Genomic DNA, 24,426 nt, shown 5'->3' with positions numbered 1-24,426 from the left:
GGGATTACAGGCGCCTGCCACCACGCCCGGCTAATTTTTGTATTTTCAGTAGAGACAGGGTTTCACCATGTTGGCCAGGCTGGTCTTGAACTCCTGACCTTGTGATCCACCTGCCTCGGCCTCCCAAAGTGCTGGGATTACAGGTGTGAGCCACTGTGCCCGGCCAATAACTATTAACAATAATAATAGCAGCAGCAGCAATGGACTTTTCAGGCTGGAGCTTTAAAAATATGCTGATATTTACAAGCCATACCTCACCTTCTATAATGCCTACATACACCAACCTCTGCTACTCTTTGCCATTCACCTATCCCTAGTTATCGTTGTTTTTTTACCAGTCTGCAACACAAGGACAATAGTGATCTTTCATCTACCATTATACAATACATTTTGAGACCTTGTCCAAAATGAAATGATTATGAATAGTGACAAATAAAAGAGTTAATTAACTTAGAATCTCCTACCCTTATGCTACTCCCTAGTACCCACTGAACATAATTGATTGAATTATTCAGAACACGGTGCCCTTTCCGCAGAAGCCCTGGTGAGCTGTACAGGCTGTACCACAAACAAGTCAGTGAAACTGTACTTGAAAAAGGGGGATAAACAAGAAACCTGTTTTAAGTCATCCCTGCATGCATTTACAAACTTCGGATAAAATAATGTAACCTACCATCAGGTATGAAATATAGTTAACACATGCTGGCAGAATTTGTCATCAGGAAGAAAATCTATTAATTACACACTCACATTTAATGACTTCATTATTTGCCTCTGAATTTTCAGTATGTTTTCCAGAAATATTCTACGATAGATTTTCAAAGCATAAACCCAACCAACTCTGAAATAGGGGGCATACTGCACATAACCCTCTATAATTTCTGCTTTTCTGAAAAAAAAAATTCCATTACTACCAAATAAACTCTGCTTTTAAATGCAGTAAAATTAAGTGGTGTCAGTCAGAACAGTAACCAAAGCCAAAGAAAACTTCCCTAAAGCAAGACATATGGAAAAAAAAAAAGAGAGAGGGTGTTTGATGCACAGCAAAGTTTAAGAGAAAGCATTCTTGGCTGGGCACAGTAGCTCAGGCCTGTAATCCCAGCACTTTGGGAGGCCGAGGCGGGTGGATCACCTGAGGTCAGGAGTTCGAGACCAGCCTGATTAATATGGTGAAACCCCGTCTCTACTAAAAATACAAAAATTAGTTGGGTATGGTGGTACATGCCTGTAATCCCAGCTACTTGGGAGGCTGAGGCAGGAGAATCGCTTGAACCTGGGAGGCGGAGGTTGTGGTGAGCCAAGATTGCACCATTACACTCCAGCCTGGGCAACAAGAGTGAAACTTGTTGTCTCAAAAACAACAACAAAAATAATAATTATTACATCCCAAGTGTCCCAAGACACAACTGGCCTGCCAGAAACACACTGTTGAATGCTGGTTAAGTATAACAGCCCTTAACTTCACATATGAACGTGAGTGAGCGGGTCAGGATTATATTTGTACAAACCTGGCAGCCCAAGCGAAGGGCATTCTGTATTGTCCAAGGCGGCTACACACTTGTTTAGCTGTCCTGTGCACCTTCTGGGCCGTCTAAGGTCAGAAACAAGAAGATAGGCTTGTATTTGTTCAAACTGCCATGGACCCACCCAGAATAATAATTTCCCCAACTTACCGTTATAAAACATCAAAAATCTCGGGGAGAAAAAAAAAACCATAGAAATAGCCACAAGCAGAACACCATGCATCAGCCAGCCATTTTTCAAGTCCAAAGTATTTCATAAAGGCTTTGGATTTTCTCATTAACAGAGCTTCTGTCATTTACAGCAGAAGACAGACAAAATAGATACAGGGCACACTTTGCACCAAAGACCTCTACTGGAAAAATGTTCACTGGTTTTAACATGTACTTTATTTCACATAGCAGGCAAATGCTCATCATTCTTGGGAGAAGTTTCTTATGGATACAGCTGCCCTTTCTACTCCCAAGATAAGGAGCAAGTCACCAGGAGTCAATGCAATTAGTCTAAGTGTGGGCAGGAGCTGCTGTTTGCACAGGCACGGAGAGATGACAAGGAGACAAACTGCCTATAGAGTCTAAACAGACCTCGAAATGCTGGCTGGATGCTTATCCCTAGGGATACAGAGTGCTGGAGGCTTTTATCTATATTGTTGAGACATTTTTCCTCCACAAATTAGTCCCATCACATCAGCAACTTCCACTTAATAAACAGTATTTGGGTACACAACGAAATGCCATGTACAACAGACTGATGTTTCATAAATACACAGTGGCTGGAGTGCTACTAATGAACTCAACCATGAACCGTTCCCTCCTGGGGTCTCAGTTTTCTCATTTATAAAAGGAGAGGATGAGATTAGAGCAGTGATTTCCAAACATTTGAATTTCACAATTTTCTAGAAATGTGGATGACAATATAGGGTTGCCAACTTTTAATATTGCCACTTAAGGACATTCAACAAAACAATTTTTTAAATCCCTGCCATTTAATATGCCAACATTTCATGAAAGGAAGATATGCATAACCTTTAAAAAGCAGGAAGGGCAAAGATCTCAGAATAAAGGGCAGCCCTCCGAATTAAACACATTTAGCTTCATGAAATGTTGTCTTTCCTTTCCCGTTTCATCACAGACAGGAGTAAATCTGGGTATGAACTGACATTTGGGAACTATAGGACTGGATCATCTTTAATCTCCCAGCTCTGACATTCATTCTAGGGCTTTATGTAGGGCTGTAAGGAAAAGAACGGCTACTGTCAAGGACATGGTGTCAATTAGCAGATGTTGCCTAAAAGCTTTTGGCTCTTATTTTGATAATCAAGCAGAAATCAGATTATCACATTAAAAGAACATCAATGACAATAGGAAAATATGCCATGTTCAAGTTTTAGCATACATACACAGTATACAATGTTTTCAGAATATATAGCATGCTCAAAGCAATAGCATTTAAAATATCAGTAAAAGGCAAATTTTACATTAAGGTGAAATGTCGATCAACAATCTTTATAAATTACCTTTACTGGATCAGAATTTTTGATGTAGGGTTCTGCACAGTGTGTAATGTTTCCCTGCAGCACCTTTTCAATTCTTGCAACTAGAAAAATTTCAGGATGTGGATTCGTCACTGAGAAAATTCCCTGGGAAAAAAGTACTTCCGTTAGACTTTCTTACGTAACCTTGTACATATGGTTGTTTATGGTTAATGATTTTTAGTAAAGAATGTTCATATTCAACAAAGGATCGTGTCCAGGACCCTAGAAATAGATAGAATCTCCTTTCACACAGTTTTCAAAGCTTCCAACGTTCTTTTCAAAATGGATTTTATATCTTGTCACCAACCTCACATCTGTTAGCCTCCGTAGTGCAGGTGTCACTGTTGCTGCTTTGCCTCTTTGGTTTGGTTGTGTATGCAAAGTGAGTTCTTTGACCTAATTTAATACAATGTACATTGTTTGGCTTAATTGATGTGTGTTAAAATAGTGTACATTTCTCAAGTGGAACTAGATATATGTTTTTAAATGCAGCTGCATGTAACTCAAGAGCAATTAATATTTAACTAATATTTATTTCCACTAAGAAGGAAACAGAAACTTTATTGCTCTAATATGGAAAAGCTAAATTATCCTCTAGAGGACATTCCTTTGTTGCAGTTCAAGAGCTCTTGTGCTTCCAATGCAAAGGTAGGAGACAGAGAATCCAAAACTCATTTTGTCCCCATACACTTTATTTAAACGTACTAATGCAGATGCAACCAAAGTTACATTTTTCTTTGAATGCATGTGGAACAGGAACACCTCCTGTCCAGTTTGACTCCTTCCAAACATAATATCCTCTACATAGCATGTTAGTTGGTTATGCCTGTTGTTTAAAGGGGCATCACTAATGAATTCGAGCGAAAAAATCTATCACTGAGTCTCTACTAAAATGTCATTTTTTCCTTGGTATATTACCAACTTTGTTAATATAGTGATTTCCAGTTTCCAATGCATTTCAGACACATTATCTCCTTTGTACCAGACAGAACCCTTGAAGCTAGACAGGGCAGAATAGAAAATTGAGTGTAAAAGGCTAATAATTCCCCTCAAGTCAAACAGCTTAGAAGGGTCCCAAGTAATGGCTGACTCAGCTTTGAATTCCCAAGCAGCAAGCACGGAACAAAGTGGTTCAAATTTGCTTGAGAAAATGAACAAAGTGGTTCAAAATTGCTTGTCAAATTTCTTGGGTTCTGGCTCCAACATTTATGGGTTTAAGCAAGTCACATTCTAAGTCCCAGGTTTCTCATCTGTGAAATAGCATGATAGTAGTGACTTCATACATCTCTTGTATGGCTTAAATGAAGTAATGCACATCAGGTACCTTGTTATTACCCAGGTGGCCCACCAAAGCATCCCAAGGTCACAGAACCTGGCTTCTAGTACTGCCGGGAACATGCTGTTTGAGCTGTGAGGCTGACCGCGCTGGCAGACTGCCCGAGCTTTCCCTGCAGAAGGTATGCTGAGCAGTACGCCTTGAGTGCGGTGTTACGCTCACTGCCACATAACCATGCTAGATGGTTTTCATGCTTTATCTCATTCAGTCTTCATAAAAACCTTGAAATGTAGGCACTACTATATACACATTCTATAGATTAAGAAATGGAGGCTCAGAAAGGTTTGTGCAGTGAGTAAGTGGGTGAAGAAGACTGCAGTCCAGGCTTCCAGATTATACAGCCCATGCTATATTCTCTCTCAGCCCTGAGGTCCATACACCCAACATCTCATATGATGAGGCCAGATTAGAACAGTAATACTGCTGGGTGTGGTGGTTCATGCCTGTAATCCCAGCACTTTGGGAGGCTGAGGCAGGAGGACTGCTTGAGCCCAGGAGTTTGAGAACAGTAATACTGATTATTGCTATAGCTAACATTTACTGAGCACCTATGGCTTCCCATTCCCAGTACTCTAGGCATTTCCTACTGATGCCAGCAATGAGTACTATAATTTTAAGGTAGTTGATAATTGATAAAAGCTTGCTGTTTTCACTTGCTTGAGATCACTGTTACTGCTACTACTCCTAGCTACTACGTTGCACTGACCAAACCCAGCGTGTCCATCACAGTGCTGAGTGTTTTCTTAGAACCACGCACCTTGTTTGTGCCTCCCCACAGCCCTTGGACACAGGTATGGTCACCACCTCTACTTGTAGATGAGGATGCTGAGGCACAGAGATGTCCATTTTCTAACTGCCCAGGGATTCCAATGATGGGGGACACTCTTTGGGGTTGTTTTACCTTTTGTCCCATCAGCTTCTGGTCCTCTCCCTGTCCCCAGAATGCAAAAGGTGGCCAGAGAGAGCCCAGAAATCCCACGTGGGCTGGAGGTCTGGCCGTTTAGGACAAGGTCTATGGCCCAGTCCTTGTTTCCCACCAAGGGGCATGAATATGCCTCCCCACCCCAGGGCGATTCTTATCCACTTTGCCGGCCCCTCCAGCTAGAGAATGGGTCAGGTCCTCTACCCCAGCCACCAGCACTTACAAAGCTCCCAGGGTGTGGCAGGGCGTGTGCTATGTGTTCTATATTTCAGCACTTAATTACATTCATCTACTATTCTTGATCAAATTATTTCAAACAGACCTAAATTCAAATCCTACTGTCACCACTACTAGCTGTGTAATGGTGAGCAGCTTACTTAACCTCCCTGAGCTTCAGTTTCCCCATCTGTCAAACAGTAGTGATTATATCATTTCATAAACTATTATGATTACACGAGACACTGATGGAATAATGTTGGCACACAGGAGATCTTTTTCAAATGTTGATTTTCTTCCTGTCCCAAATTACAAACTGGATGACATCTGAAATCATAATTTAAACTTCCTGCATTGAACATACAGCTGAGTGGTACACACTGAAGTAATATGGGAAATACACATTGGCTTGAAATGACTCATTTGATATTGTGCAGGAAATTTTAAACATAAAATTCAATAGCAGGTTCTCAAATATTTACAACACTTTACTTGCTCAATCCCTTTCAGAAGCATCCACCATCATTGTGGAATGTTCACAGAGGTGACAACTACAGTCTCAGTAACAAGCTAAGGGGCTATCAGGGAATAAGGGACAACTTGAGGACAAGCCACCAGAAATCCACAGCCCCAAAAAGACAGTGACAGTCCATGTAAAGAAGTCTTCCCCAATGTTTGATCATCTATATAAATCAGCATAATCTTTGACCCTAAAAATCCCAATGCTTGGAATTTATTCTAAGGAGATAATTCAACAAGTGAGCTAAGATGTGTGCACAAGAGATTCAATGCAGCATTATTTCTGACAGCAAATAATTAGAAATGTCTTAAGTAGCTAAATCAATGAAATGTCATGTTAGCCTTTAATATGAACATGACTGATCTATAGATATTGATGTAGGATGATAAACATATTAAAAGAATACAGTAGGTATAAAACAGCATGAATATAATTTTATAAGCATATACATAATGTGTATGTATTTCTATATACACAACAGAGATGTCTGAAAAGATGTTTACCAAAATGTTAATAGGTATTGTCTTTTGGTGGCGAATTTTACTTTCTTTTTTACACTTCTTATATTATTTGAATTTTCTACATAAGAATGTACTTATTATAATCAGGAAAAAAAAGAATGATATTTTTATTTAAAAAAAAAATCAATCTCCTTACAACATGAACAGTTTTGTTCATATGCCTCTTTCTCCTTTTAATTCTATGCCATGCTCTCATTTCCTTTTAGCTGCAAAAGTCTAGCGAGCAGATGATCAATCCACTCCGCTAACTTCTTATGGCCTCCAGTCTGGTCAGAGGTCAGAATTCCAAGGAACAGTTAAGCTCTTTCTGAAAGGGAATCTTTGCTCCAGATAAAACAGAAGAGTATAGCATTACAGCTATGACACAAGCAGTTCCCACTCATTGCTTTTCAAGTAAAACTCCTTGTATAAAGAGACCATACGCTCCATTCAAATGACCTACTCATACTCAGAATGGACATGAAAATTAGGGGTGGGAGAGTTAATTTAGGGTCAATTTTTCTTAAAAACCAAAACTTTCAAGCACTTATTGCCTTGCTCAGAAGTATACACATGAGTGTGGGTGCAGGTGTGTTTATGTGTGTTTGTATCAGCTTTCTTTTTGAGACGGAGTCTTGCTCTGTCACCCAGGCTGGAGTGCAGTGTGGCGTGATCTCGGCTCACTGCAACCTCCACCTCCTGGGTTCAAGCGATTCTCCTGCCTCAGCCTCAAGAGTAGCTGTTATTACAGGCGCACACCACCACGCCCGGCTAATTTTTTTTGTACCCTCAGTAGAGATTGGGTTTCACCATGTTGGCCAGGCTGGTCTCAAACTCTTGACCTCAAGTGATCCGCCCACCTTAGCCTCCCATAGTGCCAGGATTACAAGTGTGAGCCACTGCGCCTGGCCTGTATCAGCTTTGTATCTCGCAAAATAATTCCCTTGTATCTCACATCATGGTCCCATTAAAAATGTTCCTTTGATAACATGTTACTAGCATGTTCACTGGTTTCCATTTTTGCCCTCAAACTTCAGTCACCAGAAAAATATCTATCGAAAGACCTTATGAGAGAGAATGTCATGAAAACATTGGTCTGAAACCACGAAATAATGCAAGAATATTTCTGTTTCTTATTCTGAACGTGCTGCTAAGACTAAAGGTCATTCATTACCTGCTGTATGTAGCGTAACTGAGATTCGGCAATTCCGTGAATGTAAGATTCGGGTGAAGAGCCCTTTGGGCTACCGTCACTGGCCAGTTGGGTTGAAGAGCCCCACAGCATTTCACGGACAGATGGGGGATTCAGGTCTATATGAAAGTCTGCTGAAATCTTACAATTGTTCTTTACATCAAATAAGGCAAGATTGATAAAAAAGGGCTCAACCTGGGAATAAAAACAGTTATATTTTAAAACTGAGACTTTAGTAGGGGCATGGTGGGGAGGCGCACAAGTGCAAAATAAGTTTTTTATTCCTCCAGTTTCTGTGACTACAATTCCTTTCTGAGTTCAAAACTTAGCTAAAATTATATTATGGCTTATCTGCACAGAACAAAGAGTATTCCAAAACAACAGACTTCATCACATTTTAACTTCTGTCAGGTGTAGATAATTTCACAAGTTATAAAGTTTACAAAAAGAATTAGAAATCATAAGCTACATTTAAATAACACGAATTGTTCTATGAATAAAATTTAATTCTTTACACGTTTACTGAAACTACCTAAAAAATAATGCCAATATTACAGTATAGAAATAAATATTCTCTTCTGTTATGTTCCAACTTACTTGACTATACATTTCATAAGAGCTAATAACAATCAACATCAAATTACTTGACAAAAGCTTTGCCCTATCAGCAATTTTGGAAGACATAATTCCTCTCTACAGATGGCATTTGAAAGATGGTCACAAAGAGAAATTTCATGCCAGATGGCATAAAGATTAACCCTTTACACACAGAAAAGTCTGCTGTACTTTTAAGCTATTTTGTAAGAGAGTCTATCATCACTGTTTTATTTTTAATAGACAAAACTAGAACCAAAAAATAAAGATGAACATAAAAAACAGTCTCTTGGAAGGTTTTACACTTACAGTTTCAAGGATTTTTAAGCAACTCAAATGATCCATGAGAGCCATCACTTAGAATTTTCTCTGTAGACCAAAATGAATCTAATGCTATAGAATAGTGACCGAGCCTAGCAGACTGCACAGCATCTGTATCCCAGCATGGTTATGGTGATCCTTACTTATTGCTACGAGCCAATTTCATAGAAGAAAACGTATTATCTAGTAGAATTTACGCATTTGAGGATTTTGCAAGTTTGGGAGACATGCTCCTCTTGAACATCAAGAGCCTACTCTATCTGCTCTTCTGAGTAGGTAAGATTTTCACGAATCCTCAAAATGAGAACATAGTCATATTTTGGCAAAAGAAAGAGATGTATAAAATTCTTGCATGTCAAATTTATCATAATATGTGGCGCTGGCATTTTCACATAGTCAATTATTAATAGTTCTCAGTCATACAAAGATGTTTCTTCATTTTTTATTGTAATAAGATTTCTTTTTTATATATATAAAACTTTCATTTTAGGTTCAGGGGTACATGTGCAGGTTTGTTATATAGGTAAATTGCATGTCACGGAGGTTTGCTTTACAAATTATTTTGAGAAAGACATTTCTTTAATGCACTCATGCAAGGAGGGTAGAAGGCAAAGTCATACATACATTTGTGGGTGGTCCTTTTGCATTGTCTCCAATTTGGCCCAAGATATTGAAAGTTAAATCATGGCAATTTACCAGGAAACGTTTGTTGCACTTTTCTTCAAATGGCTTTATATCAGGTTCAATTCCTGAAAAGTCCAACCTCTATAAAAGAGATAGTATGAATCATTTTCAAAAAAAGATAGGATTCATATTAACATAGATTTACATCAATATACCAAAAATGGCAAAAATCCAACAGTTCTCTGTCCATTCTTCATTTGAACCCTTTTTATGTTTTCATTTAACAAGCCTTTGTCGACTTTTTACACTAAGGTTAAACAGTGATGGAGAAATCCTAGAGGGAGATGATGAAACTCGGATCTAAAGGCAATGGAAAAGTCACATGTCTGTACTACGGCCTACAAAGTCCTACATGGCATGATTCCCTGTCTCTTCACACCGCTCTGACCTCATCTCCTACCACACTTGCCCTCTTCCCTCTTCAAGCCACACTGGCCTCCTTGGTTATTTTGCCAGCACACCAAGGACACTCCCACGCCAGGGCTTTTGCACTTGCTACTCTGTCAGGAACCCTCTTCCCTCAGATAGCTGCATGGCTTGCTCCCTCACTTCCAAGTCTCTGATCAATCGACTCTTCTGCAGGGAGACCTTTCCTAACTCCCTATAGAAAACTGCACACTCCCTGACCGTCTATACTCCCTTTCTCTATCTTTCTAATATTACTTTTCCTATGTGTTTATTCTCTGTGTTCCACACACAATATATGTTCCAGGACAGTCGAAATTTGCTTTCCTTTATGAGCTGTGCAGGAGGCAAAATTGACAGGAATGGGTATAGGAAGCATCAAAACTAACATGGTAGACCAAGGAGGGAAGATCGCTTGAGCCCAGGAGTTCGAGACCAGCCTAGGCAAGACAGTGAGACCCTTGCCTCTACAAAAAAATAAAAACTAGCCAGGCACGGTGGTACAGGTCTGTAGTCCCGGTTATTCGGGAGGTTGAGGTGGGACGACGGCTTGAGCCCAGGAGTTCAAGACTACAGTGAGCTATGATGGTGCCACTGCACTCCGACCTGGGTGACAGAGTCAGACCCTGTCTCAGAAAAAAAAAAAAAAAGATTAACACAGGGATCTCTAATTTGGGAGATTCAATACATAGTGATGTTATGAACTTAGTCGTGAAATACAAATGAATGGCAGATTTGGGGGTACAGTGAGTACAAATAGTGAGTTCAGTATGGAATGTGTTGTATTCGAGGTGATGGTAGCAGGTAGTTGGAAAAATGGGAGAGGCCTGACTTAGAGATCTGGATGTGGGAGTCAGCAGCATTTAGGCTGAGAGGCACAAAAGGCTGGAACCCCATGGACTACCTATGTTTAATATGAACAGAGCAAGAGGTATCTGCTTAGGAAACTGAGCAACACTGAACTCAGCTAACAGAGCTGGGCAATGGACCTGGGCTGCCACAGCAACCAATTTTTAAAAATTATTGGTATTTTGAAATAAAAACAAGTTTAAGGAGAAGATATGGGGTTTGTAAAGGAATTCCTTTCAGTAGGGGAGGAATTTGTCTCTCAAAGCAAAAGACTGCTCAGGCAATCTAAGTTCATCTGTTCATGCTGAATGTCTTAACAGACTTCTATTCTATTCACAAAGAGGCAGGAAAGTGTGGATTGTGGGGTCAATTTACTATACTTCCATTAAGGCTGTAGACATTGTAGGCAGAAAATGATTGGATGGATCTGAGCAGAATGACACTGTCAGTATGGAAAACTCAAGACAAGACACACAAAAATTTTTCTCAATTACCTAAGTAAATCAAGCCAAAACAGGTATTATGCCTGAAGAATACTGGATAATTATAGCTGTTCTAACCTACCCGGTATGACTGAAACCTCCTTAAAAGGACCCAATGCGTAAGATTTGTGCCTGAAAGCATGACATCTTCCCCTTTGAATCTATTTATCTACAAAAGGAATGTGAATGTGTGGGACTAGACAGCTCCCTCTTGAACATATATCTATCTGTGGAGGCAAGTCATTGCCATGGAAATCAAGTTTAATTTCTACCCATTTATCTGCTCTCCTTTCTGTCTTACTCAGACAGTAGAATGGAAAGAGAAACTGGACCAAATCACTCCAGCCTTCAAATCCTTTCCATTCTAAGGCCTGTGAGTACAAATATTGGGACATATGGCCTTCTTCAGCTCAAAGTTTGAGCCATCCCCTTTAGTCAGCCAGTGTTTCTTTATTCTCTAAGGTCATGTCTCTAAAGAATGAACTATGGCCAAAAGAAAAGGTGAAATTACGGGATGGCGCCTCACCTAGAAAAGGTACTTGACAGATAACAACATAGGTTTCTCTGAGGTGAGACTGCCTTCCGTAACCAACATTACATTCAATTTCTTCTCCTTAAAGCTTCATCACAACTGCGAATTTCTCCCTTACCATAGCTCACTGATAAACAACTCAGACATAAAACCAGTTCAGTTTTATTACCACAAAAATGCTACACCACAAATTTGTAAAGATACTGGACTTAGTTTCAACCACAGTCAATTGGCTCCTTTGTATACAATGAAACAGCCTGACGTGTCCAACTAGAGCCCAATCATGGGTGGGAGGATCAAAGACTCAGACATGCTTGGAACAAGTAAATTTCTGAATGAATATCTTAGAACAAACATCCCTGAGGCCCATTATACTATTACTTTTTTACAAAAAAAAAAAAAAAAAATCACATAACTTGCACTAAAGCAATATTTAACTCCGTGGGGGGAAAAAGGGAAATGAAAATTATTTTTTAAAATCTATTTTCTCCAAATAATTCCATTTTCTTGTATGATATTTTCATTAAGGAAAAATGTTTACATTACTTATAGCCTATATACTTTTTCCATTTTAAACTAAATTTTTAATTAGAAAACCATACGAAGCAAAAAAACAACAATGGCTGGTCCAAAGGTAGTAAGTTATCTCAATTGATTGTTCAGTCAATTACATATTGAACTTTTTGTTCTACTCTTTCTCCCCTTGTCACTACTATACTTGACTACACTTAAAAAAAAAGAAAAAGAGGCCAGGCACAGTGGCTCACGCCTGCAATCCCAGCACTTTGAGAGGCTGAGGCGGGCACATCATCTGAGGTCGGGAGTTCAAAACCAGCCTGACCGACATGGAGAAACCCCATCTCTACTAAAAATACAAAATCAGCCAGGCATGGTGGCGCATGCCTGTAATCCCAGCTACTTGGGAGGCTGAGGCAGGAGAATCGCTTGGGGAGGCGGAGGTTGCAGTGAGCCAAGATTGTGCCACTGTACTCCAGCCTGGGCAACAAGAGCGAAACTCCGTCTCAAAAAAAAAAAAAAAAGAAAAGAAAAGAAAAAGGAAAAACGACAACAACAAAATCAGACTTCCCCAAATTATTTCATATTTTCATGGAAGAAAAAACTGTAATGCACATTTTCCGATTTCAAACAAAATGAAAAATTTTCATTCGAAATCTCATGTAGGGAAAGGCAAAAGAAAGCCAAAAAATTTCATCTTCTTCAATTTCATTTTCTCAAAAAGTATTTTCCATTAGGAAAAATATTTGTAATACTTAAATACTGTAGACCTTTCCCACTTAAACAAATTAAAAACTTACTTAGAAAGTGCCATAGAATTAAATATTCACTGCATGTATCTTAGTACAAAACACATCTAACTCTCATGAAAGAGGTTAAAATACACATCTGCATATAAACCTGCACCTTCCTGCACCACCCTCCATTTAAAGTGTGATTAAGCCAGACATGAAAATTATCCTAGTTCTACAGGCCTACATCAAATGTGAAAAACAAATGTTTCATATGACTCATGTGTTCTTTATACTGGAGATATTTTCTGCCACTAGATCACAATTGTATTTCATGGGCTAAAAGAACACTGTAACCACCTTTAATAGCGCTTTAATTTATCTATTTTAAGGAGCAAGAGGAAGAGAAAAGAATACAAGAAACTGATAAATATGTGTGTGTGTGTGTGTGTGTGTGTGTGTGTATAATTCAGCTCCAAATTATCTGCATATGTGACAGTCCCCTTGAGTGAAGAGTTAATTGTTAAGTTACCTGTTCAAAGTAAACAAGACAAATATAAAACAATCTGTATTCCCCACTGGTGCAAGAAACAGTGAGTTCAACATTTCAAAGATGTTGTTTATCTGAATAAGCAGTAATTCTAGGACTATTTAAAGAAACATTATCATTAATACCTGAACTTCTGAATCAAAAGAAAAGAGATTCTGTCTTCCATCTCCTCTACTGAGTTTGTTTAGTTGTTCAGTTTCTCTTCCATACTAAAATTTTAAAAAATACGTATGTTACTTCATTTCCTTCAAAACAGTGTTAAACACTATTTAAATGTATAGTTTATGTGAAACTATCAATCTGTCACAGCTTCAAAAATACACCATTCGTCCTGTAGTCAGTACAAAACAGGAATGCAAGAGAAGAGACTCTGGATGCAAAGGAGAAATAAACAAAAGAGAAATCACCATAGTTTTCATAGCCATGATGTTAGCTATAGAATATTATATGTAATTCTGATTCCATCACTTTGGGAAATACCTAACGAGCTGCACAATCCAGGATGACAAAGATTGAGAGGGAATGCAACTAAAATCTATAAAATCATTTTATAAAATCCTAGATAAGGCCAGGCACAGTGGTTCATGCCGGTAATCCCAGCACTTTGGGAGACCGAAGTGGGTGGATCACTTGAGGCCAGGAGTTCGAGACCAGCCTGGCCAACAAGGTGAAACCCTGTCTCTACTAAAAATACAAAGATTAGCTGGGCGTGGTGGCAGGCGCCTGTAATCCTAGCTACTCGGGAGGCTGAGGCAGGAGAATCACTTGAACCTGGGCAACAGAGGTTGCAGTGAGCTGATCGCACCACTGCACTCTAGCCTGGGCGATAGAGTAAGACTCTGTCTCAAAAAAAAAAAAAAAAAAAAAAAAAATCCTAGATTAGAGGATCATGAGTGTGTCTCTAAATTTTGAAAAATAGCTTTGAAGTTTATGAGGAGTAAATTTAAAACAGAAAAAAAAAAAAAAGTGCTTCCAAATTTGTATAACTAATTTGTCCAGGAAGATGAATAAAGTAAAAATATAAATAGGTTTGACAATGATTTAAATGAATAAATGGGTCACAACCTACTAATCTACTATAATATAGAGTCTACAGAATATAATATCTTGGTGAGATACTCAGAACAATCATCTCTACAATTTCAAAATTGGTTCATTTCAGACTTCAAACAGCAGCAAAATCTTTGTCAGATTGCATCATTCATATACACATATATTTACATATAGAGAATATGATTTTCATGTGAGATTAACATATGTTGGTCATAGATTAAATATCATGTGCATGAGCTGCATCATTATCCTTCTGAAGAATATTTTATGAATGATATACAGTAATTAAATTGAATAAGAACTAGCAGATAAAATTAATGAAGTCACAAAAGCCTGGAAGTATTTCTTGGTGTCCGGAAAAAAATAAGATTTTTTCAAACTGTCAGTTGGTACTTACAAGTAAGTCTTCAGGAGTGCAACTTTTCTTTTACAATCTCTACCTGTTTCACCAATTTGCTGTGGTTTTTAACGTGGAAATGACATTGCCAAATGGAATCCAGCATTAAAACTTTAATAGCTAATCCTGCATTATCTCAGTTGAAGGCAAGTTGCCATATGAAAGATGTACCTTCATCAGTTCCGGATGCATGCTCCTTTCCAAACTTGCCATGATGTTCTCGGCTTTTCCTTGGCTGCTAGTTTCATCATCTGCAAATTCATTAAAAGCAGATGTTCTAAACCATACAGACCATTACTAATAACCTAAGAGGAGTATCCTAACTATCTCTCCCACCCATCCTCTCCTACTAGATTTATGGCAAAGAATTTCTATTATGAAAGCATAGGGAAAACTTTAATGGACTTTTGAAAACCTGCCATGAATTTTCTATCTGTTTTAGTCTGGTTATATTTCATGTGTCAGAGCCCATACAGCATCAACTATTTTTAAAAAGTCTATCAACCTCCACAGTCACTTATTAATGAAGAAGCAGGTCAACTTTTAAGATTAACAGTTCTCTATTCACCCTGCACAGAGGACATTTCCATGGAATAAAGACAAGGGCTTTACTTCAATAATAAATCACTTTAAAATTCTGACCTTGTGCTGTTTCTACCGTCTCCTTTTTCTCTTGAACTAAACTGTCGGTATTGATCTGAATAATCTTTTTCAAAGTTATCAACCATTCCTCCATTTCCTGCTCAGTTTCAGCAGCCAGATAATGGCTATACTTATCTAACATCTTGAGTTCAAAAGCATGACGGCGCATTTTGGGGCACTAGAAGGGGGGGAAAAAAAGCATGTGTTCAGTTAGTTTAGTTGTCCTTTTACTATTAGATTTCATTAGTTTATATTTATTTTTATCTCAGCTTAGTATATATGTGCGTCAAGACTTTCATGAAATAACTGCTTCTTTCAGTAAGAAACAGACACTCTAAGACAACAAATGACTATGTTAAATATATTTTTTGTTCCCCTCAGGACTGAGCACAGTAGTATGACTATGCATAAAGTTGGCAGAAAACAATACTTGTTAAGTATTATCATTTAAGGCCTTTTGGCATCCTTCACATTTAGATAATCAAAGTACCACCAAAAAAGTAAGCAAATATTTTACAACGTCCAGCCTGTTCAAACTTTTCCTTGAATAGTTAAGGATTTTCAAAGTCAGTACTTTAAAAAATTTAAATATGACCTGAAACAAATCTGATACTTAATTTATGTCTCACCATAAAAGGCACTATAGATCCTAACCCATTTTACCACGCATAGTATCAACTGTATCACAGTAGTATAAAAGAAGACTACAGAGTTTAGCAGCACAATAGGGCGACCATAGTTAACAATAATTTATTGTATATTTCAAAATAACTAGAAGAGTGGACTTGGAATGTTCCTAACACCATGAAATGATACACACTTGAGGTGATGAATAACCCAATTACTCTGATTCGATCATTTGCATATTGTATACTTGTATTGAACTATCACATGTACTCCCAAAATATGTAGAAATATTCCATATCCATAACAATGAAAAAGTAAAGACGGGGGCAGTGGCTCACACCTGTAGTCCTAGCACTTTGGGAGACTGAGGGAGGATTGCTTGAGCCCAGGAGTTTGAGACCAGCCTGAGTGAAGTGGTGAAACCTCATCTCTACAAAAAAGAAAAACTAGCCAGGCGTGATGGCACGTGGCTGTAGTACCAGCTACTCGGGAGGCTGAGGTGGGAGGATCATCTAAGCCTAGGAGTTCAAGGGTGCAGTGAGCCAAGATGACACTACTACACTCTAGCCGGGGCAATACAGTGAGATCCTGCCTCAAAAAAATAATTAAAAATTAAAAAGAGAAGGCCAAGCATGGTGGTTTATGCATGTAATCCCAGCACTTTGGAGGCTAAGGTGGATTCCTTGCAGCAAGGAGTTCAAGGCTGCAAGGCTGCAGTGAGATATGATCATGCCACTGCAACTCCAGACAAGGCAAGACTCTGTTTCAAAAAAAGAAAGAAAGAGAGAGGGAGAGACAGAGAGAAAGAAGAAGAAGGGGAAGAAGGGGAAGGGGAAGGGGAAGTGAAAGGGGAAGAAGAAGAAGAAGACGAGGAAGAGGAGGAGGAGGAGGAGGAGGAGGAAGCGCTTGGTAAAAAAAAGAAAGAAAAAGTAAGACCATACAACCATAGTTGGTTCACATTAAACTGTGACTCTGCGTAAAATACATGGAAGTAACCTGTGCTGAATACCACCACACAAGGAAAATAAGTCTCTTCCTTTTCTCAAACACGCTGATACGTTCTTTTACTTTACCACCTTCTCTGTCCCGACAAAAGAAATGACATACTACCCTTTTCAAATCCCACAGCATTAATTTCAAGAAATGCTCATGAATCAATAATTTTCCACTGCATGGTCATTATTCAAGAAGGAAGCAAGAAAGTTCCTCCTTCTAATCTTCAGAGTCTAGGAAAGGATGAAATTAAACTGCTGTTTCAAGTCATAAAGATTTATACATTTGAAAATATTTGGGAGGCGGTATCATAAATAGATGAGGGGGGCTGAGCATGGTGGCTCACACCTGTAATCCCAGCACTTTGGGTGGCTGAGGTGAGCGGATCACTTGAAGTCAGGAGTTCGAGACCAGCCTGGCCAACATGGAGAAAGCCCATCTCTGATAGAGACAGGAGACAGCCAAGGGTCCCCGGTGAAACCTTCAATCTGTGAGGTGGGAAACCTGCTAGCAGGACTCTCTCACTTTGGTGAGAGTTATTTTTCCTTTTCACCAAGTAAATTCCACTTCTTACCCTTCTATGTGTCCATAAGCCTAATCTTTCCTGGTTATGTGACAAGAACCAGTTTCAACTGAACTAAGGAGAAAGTTATACAACATCTCTACCAAAAATACAAAAATTAGCCAGGCATGGTGGCGAGTGCCTCTAATCCCACCTACTCTAGGCAGGAGAATCGCCTGAACCCAGGAGGTGGAGGTTACGCCAAGCTGAGATTGAGCCACTGCACTCCAGCCTAAGCAACACAGTGATACTCTGTCTCGAAAAAAAAAAAGGAAAAGAAAAAAATTTTCCAAATGATAATAAAAATAAATAGATGAGGGAAGCACTTCAAAGAAAGGTCAATCCAGAAATTGTGTGTGCCTTGTTCTTCCAGTAAGATATGAAAGGTCTTCTTTATATATATGAATTCATATATATGAATAGATAATATATAATCATACATATAAGCACATTTTATTCACATAGATCTTTGTACTTTTTAAAAAGTGTTTTCTCATTTATTAGAGTTTTTTAACTTATCCTTTTAGAGATGAGATCTCACTGTGCTACCCAGGCTGGAGTGCAGTGGCTATTCCACAAGCATGATCATATCTCACTGCAGCGTCAAACTCCTGGGCCCAAGCAATCCTCCTGCCACAGGCTCCTGAGTAGCTGGCACTACAGGCACACAGCATCATGCCCTAAAGGTATTTTCTCATTTGATCCTCACAACAATCTTGTTTGATGGAGTATATAGATATTACTAATCCCACTTCACAGTTCTGAAGATGAAGATACAGGTAAATTGAGAGTGCTGAACTAACATCGCTTTCCTCCTAATCAGCCCATCCTTCTAGTCCACCACACCACCCTGGCTCTGTAATAATGACTTCTGTTTCACAGTCAATTGACTTCCCATTCAGATTATCTCTCTGCCCTCTACTTCCCACCCTGTTTTTGTCTGTGTCCCCTCAGTAATTCGTATCAACAAACATTCATTAAGTCCCTACTGTGCGCGGAACCCTGGTAATTATTATAGAAGAAACAGAAATGAGTAAGAGATTGTCCCTGTAATCCCAAAAGGAATGTGTAGAATAAACCAAAATTAGAATGTGACTCAGTTGTATGACAGAAGGAAAAGCAAAATGGTTAGCACAGGAGAGGTGGAGCTTAATTCTACTTGGTAGTCATGAGGGTGAGGAAGGAAACACAAAACTTTTCATGGCAGAAGTAGTCTTTAAGCTGAGTCATAAAAGATAAGGTTCAAACAGGAATAGAAGGAGAAATTACATGCAGCAAGAAGAGGGAAAAAATGTAAGGCAAGCCATATATGTGTGAAACGCCTTAGAATGCTTAGCCTGGTGTGACCAGAGCACAGAATACACAAGGGGGTTCAGGAGGGATGAGGCTAGAAAGTACCGTGAGGCCAAATCACTATGGGCCTTCAATGTCATGGCAAAAGCTTTAGAGTTGACTCTGTAAGACAATAAATCAAGAGCCAAAAGATTTGGAGAAGGCAAATGATTGACCCAATCTATATCTTAGGAAGTTGAACTGGAGCAAGACAAGAAATCAGGAGGCATAAAAGCGCAACTTTAGGCCAGTGATGATAAAAGGGAGAACCGGAGAAAGGGCAATGAAAATCGGAGGTAAGAGGTTAAGAGGCACTTTAGAGCCAGACTCAAAGAAACCTGATAAACATTTAAATATTGGCACTGAGCAAGAACAGGGCACTGAAAAGGATTCTGAGCTTTCTAGTGTGGATGTTTCGGAGGATGGAGATGCCATCAATCAAGATAGAAAAATGCCGAGGTTCATTTTCTTTCCTTTTTTTTTTTTTTTTTTGTGAGGGTCTCACTCCATCACCCAGGCTGAAGTGTAGTGGCACCATCTTGGCTCACTGCAACCTCCACCTCCCGGGTTCAAGCGATTCTCCCAGCCTCCCATGTAGCTGGGATTACAGGCGCGTGCCACCACACCCGGCTAAGTTTTGGATTTTTAGTAGAGATGGGGTTTCGCCATGTTGCCTAGGCTGGTCTCGAACTCCTGACCTCAAGTGATCTGCCCGCCTCAGTCTCACAAAGTGCAGGGATTATACGCATGAGCCACTGCACCCAGTCACTTTTTCTTTTTTTCTCTTTTCTTTTTTGTAGACAGGGTCTTGCTCTGTCACCCAGGCTGGAGTACAGTGGTGCAATCACAGCTCACTGCAGCCTCAACTTCCTAGACTCAAGTGATCCTCCCACCTCAGCCTCCAGAGTAGCTGGGACCACAGGAATATGCCACCATGTCTGGGTAATTTTTTATATTTTTTTGCAGAGACGGGGTCTCTTTGTTGCCCAGGCTGATGAACTCCTAGGTTCAAGTGATCCTCCTGCCTCAGCCTCTCAAAGTGCTGGGATTACAGGCATGAGCCACCATACCCAGCCATCTGGGGTTCTTAATATTGTTTATCAGTCACCCTCTTAGAAAAAGAGAAGGATTACCTCGATGGCCTTACCTGAACAACATCAATGCAGGCGTCCAAGTAGATGCAACCTTTCGATTCTTTTGAATTTTTCTCATCTTTATAGGAATTGAGAATATATGAACCATCAGGAAGTTGGGTCAAGTAAAAATATCGTCTCTTGAATACCTACGTGGGGAAAACCCAGCAATGATACATTTGTTACATATACATTGCATTTGAATAGTTTCTCTGAACTAAAAACCTCAAAGGCTTGCCAGGCATTGTGCCTGGACAATCTTCAGACAACCCTGACAAGATGTTAGGAATTATCATTATCTTCACTTTTTTAAGATAGTGAATGAAAGTCACATGATTTACCCTCAGTTAATCAAATACCTAGAGAACAGTAATTAAGATTTAACACTTTGAAATGTATAAAGCATTTTGATATCTGAATCTCCTGACCCTTTCACTATAGCATTCTTTTCCCATTTAATTGCAAACCATGATTAGATCCTTTAAATTTGGTTTCTAGGACCATGAATTCAAGAATAAATATAAAAAGCATACATATACACATATATATACATATATATTATATATACACCCACATTACATGTTTCCATCTCACCTACACTTCCTACTGCACTCATCTACACTGTACCAATGTCCTTGCTTCTGAAAGTCCAGTTTACAGGGCACTCACAGGGAAGCACAGACTCATTAGTTGCCTACCAGTTGTTGACCGCCCCAAGTGCTGACATTTAAATCAACAGTCCTAATGGAACTATGCCGTTTGTTTGGAGTTAGGGATTCACAATAGTTAAGGAGAAGCCTGTTGCTACAACTCACAGCAAAGCCCACAGGAACGGGAAAAGGTTGGGGACTGCCTGATGAGTTCACGCCGTCCCTCTATTCTCCCCTAAAAACAGACTTTGAGAGCCTGATAAAAGAGGTGAGAAAAGGGATTAGGAGCTCTCTGATGAATTGATGCTTCTTTCAGTAGGTCACAAACTGCAGGCTATGTCAAGCAATTGTCACAGTGAAAGGCAGAGCTTATTCAAGTTGCAATTTCCCGGGATGATAGGTCTGAAATCACTTCAGGGTGGGATGGGAAGAGCAGCTAGGAAATAGACTCCTGGTGATTATTGAAGAAATGCATTCCTATGCATCTTGTCTTATTTGAAGAACCTGGCTTTAAAATTTAAGCTTGTCGGCCGGGCGCGGTGGCTCACGCCTGTAATCCCAGCACTTTGGGAGGCCGAGACGGGCAGATCACGAGGTCAGGAGATCGAGACCATCCTGGCTAACACGGTGAAACCCTGTCTCTACTAAAAAATGCAAAAAACTAGCGGGGCGAGGTGGCGGGCGCCTGTAGTCCCAGCTCTTGGGAGGCTGAGGCAGGAGAATGGCGTAAACCCGGGAGGCGGAGCTTGCAGTGAGCCGAGATCCGGCCACTGCACTCCAGCCTGGGTGACAGAGCGAGACTCCGTCTCAAAAAAAAAAAAAAAAAAAAAATTTTTTTAAGCTTGTCACTTTTAATCACCCATCTGATTATCCAATATGATCCCTGATCATTTTGAGAACTTTAATTATGCAGAGAGTATTATTTGGCAAGGTCATTCTTGCCAACAACTTAATGTCTGGCAAAGTACCTGAAACATCAATTTATTTCTCCGTAGTATGATCAAGCAAAATATATAAAAGCCTTAAGGGGCATTTCTTTTTAGAAAAAACCAGTAAAAATTAATAACATTGATAGTTATTTTTGACTTGTATAAATATCATTGATTTTTTAATGAATGACAAAAATATATATCAGTGTAAGGAATACCCTAACAGGTTAGACTGATAAATGCTACAGTTTCTAGCTCAGGAAGGGGCCATGTAGGCTATATGCTATCAACAGAAAAAAGTCCAGGCCGGGCGCGGTGGCTCACGCCTGTAATCCCAGCACTTTGGGAGGCCGAGGCAGGTGGATCACGAGGTCAGGAGATCAAGACCATCCTGGTTAACACGGTGAAACCCTGTCTCTATTAAAAACTTCAAAAAAATTAGCTGGGCGCGGTGGTGGGCGCCTGTAGTCCCAGCTACTAAGGAGACTGAGGCAGGAGAATGGCACGAACCCGGGAGGCGGAGCTTGCAGTGAGCTGAGATCGCCCCACTGCACTCCAGCCTGGGAGACAGAGCGAGACTCCGTCTCAAAAAAAAAAAAAAAAAAAAAAAAAAAAAAAGAGTCCAAGCAGAAAACATCACCTTGTTTTGCAATTCCAGTCAATTAAATGTTATTGTATTAGTATGCAAAGGAACAGAAAGCGAATGTGTGGGCATATTTATATCTTTCACATATTTACATATCTCATATATGTGAGAATATATGCATATATTCTCATATTCAATTAATCCACATTTAAGTTTGTTGGAAGAAATCTAGATTAATATTAAAGGAAAATGTTAATCATAATGGTGATGATATATGTATATTTCCTTATTTTATTTTTATTTTTATTAGAGACAGGGTCTCCCTATGTTGCCCACACTGGTCTCAAACTCCTGAACTCAAGGGATCCTTCTGCCTCAGCTCCCCAAAGTGCTAGGATTACAGGCGTGAGCCACACTGCCCGGCCTATTTGCTCATTTTCATGACAATGGTTCACATCTATCATTAAAATCATGGGAATACAAGGCTTAAAATTACATGCTGAGGTCATTTCAAATGAATAAACATGTAATGAGCACTAACTCTGTGTAACACATTGCTTTTTAAAGTTATCACAATAATTATCTATAACAAAATTAAAATACGTCTTTCAGGCCAAAAGTAACATGAAAAAAATATGAAAAAATTTAGATTTGAATTGTTCAAATCTAAAACCGAAATTCTGCTGCTTCAGTGGGACAGCCTATAGAATCCACTTGCAGAGTCAACAGCCAGCAACAAAGAGAGAGGCAGAAGAGAAAATACAGAGCAAAACATTTGTGGCATACAGTCAAATTATAGTCTGGGAAATTTTTTTTTCACGTACAGCTGCCTCACCAAGCACAGAAATTCTGTGGCAGCCACCACTTCCAATATTAGCAAAGCACATCATTACAATGGAGATAGGGATATGAAATTACAGCAAATCACTTCCTGTAACATTGCAATTATATCTAAATGTGACACAAGGGTAGGTAGCTTATGAATCTGGGGAGAGAACATGATGCCTGAAAGAGCACTCAGAAAGAGCAGATGCCTGAAAGTCTTATGATACTGATTCTCAGCCAGTATCTCCTGCTAACCAGCAGTGAAATTGTCCTCAAGACTCTGCTTCTCTCAGTTTACTCACTTGTAAAATGATGAGATCAGACCAGATGATCTGTAAGATCACATTTTTCCACAATCTACAAATAATTTCATTCAACTTGAACAAATAACACAGCAGCCTTCCTAGCCTGGAAGCTACTCTCCCCACGTGATTTCTCATACACTGGAAACACAGAGTTTGGACAGTAAGGAATATTTTTAAAAGTCATCTCTATGTAGAAATCAGACTCTGCCCAACACATTCTAAGATCTCTTCTCATTCTAATATTTTATGATATATGTTGGGTTTCAACTTCTGAGAAGCTTTTAAGATCTCTTTTGCAAAGAAGAAAGGAATATCCTAAATCTCTCACATGGAAATCAAAGGGAAATCAGAAACATAACTTCCTGGACATTTAAAAAATTTCTACAATGCAGCTATTTAGGGATACGTTTAGAGATTTTTTTTTACATTTCTAAAAGAAGACAGGTGTTAAAATAACGACTATACAGAATAATGGTAATTATTCTATACCATACCTGCCATTCGAAGGCTGCAAGTCTTTTGTAACCAATAGCTAATCGTTTTAATACCTCTTGGGGATAAGTATCATTACCCACATTTTACCTAACAGCAAACTGAGGGACCAAGAGCTCGTTCAAGTTCACACAGGCAGCCAGGAGCAGTGGTTCATGCCTGTAATCCCAACTCTTTGGGAAGCCGAGGCAGGTGGAACATCTGAGGTCAGAAGTTCGAGACCAGCCGGGCCAACATGGTGAAACTGTGTCTCTATTAAAAAAGCAAAATATTAGCCAGGCATGGTGGCACACCCCTGTAATCCCAGCTACTCAGGAGGCTGAGGTGAGAGAATTACTTGAACCCGGGAGGTGGAGGCTGCAGTGAGCCGAGATCACACCACTGTACTCCAGCCTGGGCGAGAGAGCAAGGCCCCGTCTCAAAAAAAAAAAAAAAGTGCCGGGCGCGGTGGCTCAAGCCTGTAACCCCAGCACTTTGGGAGGCCGAGGCGGGTGG

General features: G+C 39.5%; 1 protein-coding gene across 3 annotated transcripts in view; it reads right to left on the bottom strand.

Annotated features, from left to right (window-relative positions):
- The window catches only part of DOCK11 (dedicator of cytokinesis 11), a 189,516-nt gene that overhangs the window by 102,588 nt on the left and 62,502 nt on the right, over positions 1 to 24,426 (bottom strand). For all 3 annotated transcript variants that reach the window (XM_050776082.1, XM_050776081.1, XM_050776083.1), the window contains 8 exons: positions 20,159 to 20,293; positions 15,498 to 15,675; positions 15,027 to 15,106; positions 13,531 to 13,614; positions 9,281 to 9,421; positions 7,724 to 7,936; positions 3,038 to 3,160; positions 1,509 to 1,591 (listed from right to left, as the gene is read on the bottom strand). In XM_050776082.1, the coding sequence (XP_050632039.1) occupies positions 1,509 to 1,591; positions 3,038 to 3,160; positions 7,724 to 7,936; positions 9,281 to 9,421; positions 13,531 to 13,614; positions 15,027 to 15,106; positions 15,498 to 15,675; positions 20,159 to 20,293 (1,037 nt within the window). The remainder of the gene's footprint in view (positions 1 to 1,508; positions 1,592 to 3,037; positions 3,161 to 7,723; positions 7,937 to 9,280; positions 9,422 to 13,530; positions 13,615 to 15,026; positions 15,107 to 15,497; positions 15,676 to 20,158; positions 20,294 to 24,426) is intronic.

This window comes from Macaca thibetana, chromosome X (genome assembly GCF_024542745.1).
Source record: "Macaca thibetana thibetana isolate TM-01 chromosome X, ASM2454274v1, whole genome shotgun sequence".
NCBI classification, from domain to species: Eukaryota; Metazoa; Chordata; class Mammalia; order Primates; family Cercopithecidae; genus Macaca; species Macaca thibetana.
Note: the sequence above shows the minus strand (reverse complement) of the source record. Positions and strands in the feature narration are given on the sequence as shown.